This window comes from Miscanthus floridulus, chromosome 7 (assembly GCF_019320115.1).
Source record: "Miscanthus floridulus cultivar M001 chromosome 7, ASM1932011v1, whole genome shotgun sequence".
Classification (NCBI taxonomy): Eukaryota; Viridiplantae; Streptophyta; class Magnoliopsida; order Poales; family Poaceae; genus Miscanthus; species Miscanthus floridulus.
The window spans coordinates 99,783,272-99,790,745 of record NC_089586.1 but is presented as its reverse complement, the minus strand read 5'-3'; the positions used below and the strand labels follow the sequence as shown (position 1 = coordinate 99,790,745).

General features: G+C 53.5%; 1 protein-coding gene across 1 annotated transcript; it reads right to left on the bottom strand.

Moving 5' to 3' along the window:
* Window positions 1-570: 570 nt before the first annotated feature.
* LOC136463958 (phospholipase A1-Ibeta2, chloroplastic-like) lies at window positions 571-2,544 on the bottom strand. The gene has a single exon (XM_066462924.1). It carries the CDS (start codon window positions 2,504-2,506, stop codon window positions 860-862), a length of 1,647 nt encoding a protein of 548 aa, XP_066319021.1. The 5' UTR covers window positions 2,507-2,544; the 3' UTR covers window positions 571-859.
* Window positions 2,545-7,474: the final 4,930 nt, after the last annotated feature.

Genomic DNA, 7,474 nt, shown 5'->3' with positions numbered 1-7,474 from the left:
TAGGATTGAGAGTAGAGGAAAGATTAGGAAAGGGCGCACGCGCAAGTCTCACAAACTTGCATCTAGCTCAGAACTTGCACAAGCTTCCAGGATAGGCATCAGAGGATTTTCGGTCCTGCTGATGCTTTGACGTTGATAGTAACTGTCATTACGTCCAGTTTAACATGACATGCAAGAATCAGTCCAACTACAGAAGCCCCGATCCTGGTTAACCCACCCCCACCCTGCAGTCAATTTTTAATTGCCCTGTTCGCTTTTCTTATAATAATCCGTCTTTTTTATCTTGTTTTTTTTAAGTTGGAATGATATTTTTCTCTCATAGCAAATTAGCCGGAATAGTGTTTTGGTTTGTTTTTTTTTGCGAAATGAACGGGCCAATCGGTATATTCGTTGGTTGGTTTCTGGATTGATTTAAGCTGGCTGGTGCTGGTTTATTGTGAGAAAAAAATACTATTGGTTGGTTGAATAAGCCCCGAGTGATACCAACAAGCGAACAGGATGAATATGTCCAATCCAAAGAGTTGAAAAATTCCAAGTTACTATGAGTAATAAGGCAGTCTCGCTCGGAAAGAAACAATGAAGCATTGGATATTTCACAGTAGCAAGTGGCAAGCGGCAAACAACACATCAAGGTCACGCTTTCACTTATTGATTGATTGTGCTGCGCGCGCACTTGGGCTTGCTTGATTTTTTTCCCCTGTACACATGCGTCGATGTCAAAACGAAACTAAACGAAACGGAAACTGGGAGGATCTTCATCTTTCCCGGCTCGCACCCGCAACTAACGAAAGAATTCTTCTTTCTCCTACAAAATTGACAAGACGGTCCACCGAAGGAGACGTAGTAATAATTTGATCCCTCACGAGGGGCTGGCGACGGCGCAGTTGCCGTACGCCATGCTCCGGCCGACGTCCGCCGGCGCGGCGGGGTCGACGCCGAGATCGCGCGCACGGTTCACGTACTCCTTCTTGACGTTGCCCCTCTGCAGCTGCAGGAGGCGGATGACGCTGCGCCGCGCGTCGTGCCGAAACGGGCGCCCCGTCCCCGTGAACCCGTCGATGAGGTGCAGGTACGCCTCCAGGTCGTGGCGGCACGCGGGCCCGGCGTCCGGGCGGAGGCACGGCGAGTTCTTGCTGTCGATCCGGAGCTCGGCGCCCACGTGCTGGTACTGCTCCTTCTTGTGCGGCAGCAGCGGAGCCACCCCGGGCACCTTGGTGACGACGTCGCCGGCGTTGACGATGCGCAGGACGTTGACCTTGCCGCTGCTGGTGAGCCTATCGACGAACGCAGCGTTGCCCACCTTGGGGCCCCCGAAGGAGACCACGGCGACGGGGGGCGCGTCGGGGATGGACGTGGCGACCTCGTCGGCCACGAGGAGCGCCAGGGCGGCGCCGAGGCTGTGTCCGACGATCGTGATGCTGAGCTCCTCGCCCTTGTACTTGTCCATGAGGCGCCGCACCTCGTCCATCACCTCCTCCGACAGGCTCTTGACCTTCTCCCCGGCCGTCTTGTACAGGCTGAGGAAGCCCCGCGCCACCTTGGGCTCCTCCGCTCCGGCCGTGTCGGCGCCGTCGCTGCTGTCGCCGTCGAGGGGCACCAGCGAGGCGCGGAGGTTCTCCGCCCACTCGAGGCAGGTGGCGGTGCCGCGCAGCACGATGGAGATGTCGCGGCGGCCCATGCGGGCGACCTCCCGCTCCGACTCGCAGACGGCGACGTAGCCGACCCAGTTGGACTGCTGCGTGAGCCACTCGGGCGTGTTGGGGCGCTTGGCCCACGGCGGCATGGACAGCGCGGAGGTGGCGAAGAGGCTGCGCGTGGGGCGGTAGGAGCGGTCGGGGAGCATGAGCCCGCGGTGCCTCGCCGACGCGGTGGGCAGCGAGTGGAACGCCTGGTACGCGGCCTGCACGAAGTCGCCGTACCGGAGCAGCTCGCGCCGGAGGTCCGAGTCCAGCGGGTCGAGGAGGCCCTCCCAGCCGCCTTCCCCGTGGAGCCTGCGCCAGCGAGGCGCGATGGTGCACCGCGGGGAGGCCCGCGGGGAGTCGGCCGAGAGGACCTGCTGCATGTGCATGAGGCTCCGCGGCGACATGTGCTCGTCGGCGGCCGTCCGCGCCCGCATCCCGGGCATGGGCACGAAGAAGGACAGGTTCAGCGCGTTGAGCAGGCCGTGCCTGACGTTGAGCGGCTCCTGCTCCTGCTCCTGCTCCTGCCCCTGCCCCTGCTTGTTGCTCGCGGCCGCGGCGGGCCTCGGCACCTGCGGCGGCTTCCCGAGCACCTTGTCAAGGTTGGCGATGTGAGCCCTGGCGCCGCCATCCGTGGCCGCAGCAGGTGCAGAAGACCCGCCGCCGGGGCTGGCCGACCGGAGCGCCTGCGCCGGCGTGTTGGGGTTCAGCGGCGACGGGTCCCGGCGCGGCGCGGCGCGCGGCTGAACGACCGCGGGGGTGGCGTGGCGCGGCGCGACGTGCACTGGCGCGGACGTGGGCGCGGTCACCGCGGCTGCTATTGTCATCGGGTTTCCCGTTCTAAGCTAGCTTCCGAAATGTGAGATGATACGGCGGGCGACGGGTTTTTATAACCGGGGTCCGGGGAGGAAGCGTCTAGGGCGGAGGATGACTATTATTAATGGAGTGGTTGCCACTTGCGACTGGGACGTCGCGATTCCATGGCCCGCGACAAGGTCGCGGGGCGGGTGGGGGGCAGGCATGCGCATGCGCGCCCTGCTCTGCTGGTCAGGGCGCGGGACGACGGATCGGCCCTGCAACAGCCGCCTGGCTCTGGCTGCCATCTGCCTGCGTGCCGACTAGTCCACGCCCCTGACACTGACAGCGTTGGCGTTGCTAGCCGCGGGCCGCGGCAAGCGGCAAGCTGCGTGTACAAGTAGTTACGCGGTGCGCGGGCGGGTGCCTTGGACTTTGCTGCCGCCTTGACTCGGCGACGGCGAGTTCCTTTCGGTCCGTCGTCAGTTCCATGCGCGAGGGGTAGAAGAATTGGCGCGCGGACGGTCGGTCCTCGTTTTAGTATTCGTCGAGGAGCGCGTGTCCACGTGGCGGTGCGCAGCAGCGGGGGTGGAGACCGCGCGTGGGCCTGGTGGATTCACCCATCCGGGTCCGGTGAGTCGGTGACGCAAGGCCCCGATGCAAGCAGTGTTAGTTGACTCTCGAATTGCAGTCTCAAGGCCAGCTAGGCAGGCAGCTATACAGTTTGTCAGGTCAAACCACCGTGTTTGTCCGCCGTTCAACTCTTGCCTCCAGCTTTTTTTGTTCCCCGACGTGATGGCCCGATCCGATCTACTAGTAGCTCGCTCTCTCCCATCTGCAGACATGTTCGGCCTCCAAATACTTAAAAGCATCCGTACCGATCGTTCGCGTAGTAAACAAATCACGCTCACAAGTAGTCGGCGAGCCACGACGCTCGCTAGCTATCGAGGCTTAGACGAATGTCAAAGGTTTCACAAGTAGTTGCCAAGTTTAGTTTCCGTATGGACGTATGAACGCGGACGGACGGACTGGGGTCGTTGGCCAGAATAAGCTTTGAAACGCAACCGCATTTGAACTGGAATTTGGACCGGAGGTCAGATTCAAATTCAAGAGCTGGGCTCGCTAATCAATCGCCTCGTCTCATGTACAGTGATGGATACAGAACATAATTGAAGGAGAGCTGGTCTCTTCTTCTTTCTCTCTCTATTTTTCTTTTTTCCTTCACCTCTTCTTTTCTCTCACCCTCTCCATATTTCTATGGATGCACCAGCTGTAGTGAGACTGGAGCCCCCCAGCCCCCGTATAGATCCGCCCCTGCTCTTGTATGGTCATGGACTCATGCATGCATGTGCTGTGGTCCTACTTGGCGGTCGAACTCAGCGATCAGTTTCGTGCTTTGCGTTCCATCATCGAGGGCGCCCCCTTTTTATCCGTCGTCGTAGCGCTGTAGTGAAGGACGTTTTCCGCAGGAGCCGCTTTTCAATTATTTCCCGTTTCTTTTGTGTCTATCTCCCCTCTCTTTTTGTAAATTACCTTTTTTAATAAAAACAAACAAACATGGTGCTCGTGCTCGTGGTAGCAACTCCTTTTCAAGTTAGGCAGTAGTTCATCAAGTATCCTTTTTATTCCTGAAGTGGATCTGCGAAACACGAGTTACCTTCGTCTCATCTCATTTGACGGGAGATAATGGAGATGATCGAGGAGAGGCAGCAGAACAGAAGCCCTTGGCCCTTGCTAGCTGCGCGTGGGCAAGTTGACGCACTCCGAATTCTTCCGAAATGTCAGTGGACCAAGCATGTGATTATTTTTATCCACAGGCGACAAGTACTGGACGGACGCCATTAATTAGAGAGACGTGATGAAATGGCGCCAGTGGCCAATCAACTAGCAGGATGGTGGATTAGTCTAAATCGTGGATGACCCTGGTGAACGAACGCCATGGACGGAGACGAACAAGGGGGACGAGGGATAGTACGTACCTAAATCCAGGGCGTGAACAATGCAGATTATATTGAGGTGGTGAAGAACGTGATGGAAAGAGATCGGATGGATCAGTTGGCAGCGATCGCCGCCGAGAAATGAAAGCGCGGGTGAGTTGACCACGTCACGCTAATCACCACACGGCCCACCGGGGGCTAATGAACGTCATCTTCATATGGGACCAGGATGTTTAGTTGCTTCTCCCCACTGACTTCACCACTAATTGAAGTGGCTTTTTTTGCATCAGAGATCGAGTGATCGACACCGTACTTGCAGATGTCTTTATACAAGTGCGCAATACAGTTTGGGCATAAAAAGAAACGACATCGCTGATACGACCTTCATGTTTTCTGGTATATATACAGCGTTGATATGTGCCTGTACTAAAGCATGGTGTAAGTTTCACGTGCTCAATCACTCACAAAGCATAGATCTTCTGATATCTAAAAGAGAAGATGGAGCATAAACGAAAGATCTATGCGAAATAACCACGATTGCTAGCTTAAGCTAAACATTATGATGCCGCCACAATAACCAAATCTTACATATATCTTGCTTCTAGAGCACAGCCCAAGTATGGAACTGATGAATAATTCTGTAGATGACTTGCATAGGAGAAGAAATAGATTTCACCAAAAATAATATTATTTTCATTTCCACCAAGTCGGATTGACCAACGAGTGGAAGCAACCCCTAACAATGACAATGGTTTCATGTCCTTGCTTGCAGCGGCGGATCCACAGGGGGGGCTGGGGGGCTCCAGCCCCCCTAATTTCTTGATTTCAAGCCTAATCACGGTAGCAAAAGCTTGATTTCACCATTAAATCTTCATGCAAATCAACATCTTCATTGTTTTAGCCCCCTCTTATCCCGCATCGTGCATCCGCCACTGCTTGCTTGTACACCTAACTAGTTGCCAAACAAGTGAGACAAAAGATAGCCTTTGGTTTGAGGGCGGGATAGGAACAAAGTAGATATTCTACTTTGTCCTAGTGTTTGGTTTAGGGACAACCAGGGACATAACTAAAAGTGTCCCGCTCATCTAACCATGTTATGCTTAGAAATTAGACGATAGAAAGCCTTTACTTATTGTACCGATGCCTTTATGCATAACTTAGCTTTTATATCTTGCTTAGGCTGTATTGCATTATCCTTGTGCTTATTTTTGGGTAAGACCTATTATTTACCTCCTTACATTCAAAATGATATTTTGAATTGTTTTGAAGGTGAGGGTGCCCCTATCTATGGATACTTCCATGCCCTCGCGCCTTGGGCAGCCTGGGAGTAGTAGATGACTGGTGTAATGATCATAGGCCTCCGAGTGTGGCACGTGGACAGTTTATGAACTATGTTTGGTAAACTTCCGTTGTAACTTGATGTTGGATGATGTGAACATATGGTATGTTGACTAATGTGTTTCAAAATTTATGTTGTAAGGTTTAAACTTGTGTTTCTATGAGAAGTAGTGAACTTGTGTGAACAATGTACGTGCCTATGTGGCATGATCCTGGGTGAAGGCTTGCTAAATAGTTAGTACCTTGGAGCTACCCGGGGATAATCCAGATTAACAAGATTAAGTTAAGCATGAGCCAATGGTGATAGCTTAACTAGGTCTGGTTTATTGGAGGGTCGCCAGAGGCCAGATCCAGTCGCAGCCAGTTCGGCATAGCCTGTGGCTGGGTGGGGGCGGCTTTGGGAAGCTAGTGGCCGCACAGGCGCAATTGCAACCCCCACCCTAATTGGCACGACCACATCTAGCCTGGCGGCAGGCTGGTTGTCGTGCGTGGTCTGAACCGACATAAGGAGATAGGACAGAGAAAATACGCACATGGCAAAAAAAAAAAAAAAAACAGAGAGAGAGAGGAAACAACTTGCTATCGAACGAGGAAAGTTAGTTAGAGAAGAATTTTAGCAACTTCTTATATTTGCATAAGAAGTTGTTTTGTTAAATTGATGGAGGAGACAATTTTAATTTTTTTACTAAAAATTCAAATCGGGAGTTGCTCTTATAGTCTAATCTGATTTAATAAAATAAGTAATGCTCGGACCACGTGAGACCGCCACAAATTTTGGATCTTGTTTCCGAATCATCCATGCCCTCCCGCAAAAAACCATCGCCACCATCGTGTTCCGCGTGTTCAATTCAGCAGTACCGTCGCTTTGTGGTGGACGGAAAAAAGCGCCGGGCTTTTCCGGGCGAATCTTGCGGGGCGCCGGCGAGATGGGCACGGCCACTACTCGCCTTTCCGTGAAGCCAGTGCCAGAGGGAATCGCCGCGTTGTGTGGCGGTGCTGGCTGCACACCGAGATCTCAGACTCACACCGTCACACGAACGCGTTCGTCGATTGGTGTTTGGCAGCGGCAAAGCCGGCGGTGCATCTGTGCATCAGGGCGGTGCATCAGAGAGTACCACGGCTCGGAACTAGGTCCAACTAACGTACTTGAGATGGGATGAGACGCATGAGTGCATGTCCATGTCCATGTCCATCATGCCCCCCCGTTGGGTGACGGACGGCCTGACTGACCACGAGGAGCAGGTGAAAAAGACCCCAACTATTTTTGCCTGCTTTTGTAGATAGTATATATTTGAAGTGATGACTCTTGTGCTTCCAGGTAAAATTTCTGGAAAGCCACTAAAACTTTACCAATATAAACAATATAAACATGGGACCATAAATAATGCTAGTATATTATTTCAAGTTTCAAGGAGAAAAAAAAAGTGAATATCTCAGTGCCTCACGATCAGCGGTGCGCCGGTGCCCCGACATCGCTTCGCGTCTCAAACATTATCTTGTGTGAACATCAACATGGGACACACCACACAGGACACAGCCATTGGCGGAGGTGGTGGGCCAAGCGGCGGTGTTCTGCCTCTGCATGTCCAAAACGCACTACATTTTCGTGAAGGAAAGGGGTATCCCACCCACTCACACTCACAGTCCACAGGCCAGTGGGATGCCACAACGGCGGGTCCCGTCACCGGCCACAATGATCGATCATGAATATATGAATATGACCAC

Bases quoted from the DNA above. Each gene is read 5' to 3' on its own strand.
- LOC136463958 (XM_066462924.1), bottom strand. From the start codon at position 2,506: ATGACAATAGCAGCCGCGGTGACCGCGCCCACGTCCGCGCCAGTGCAC.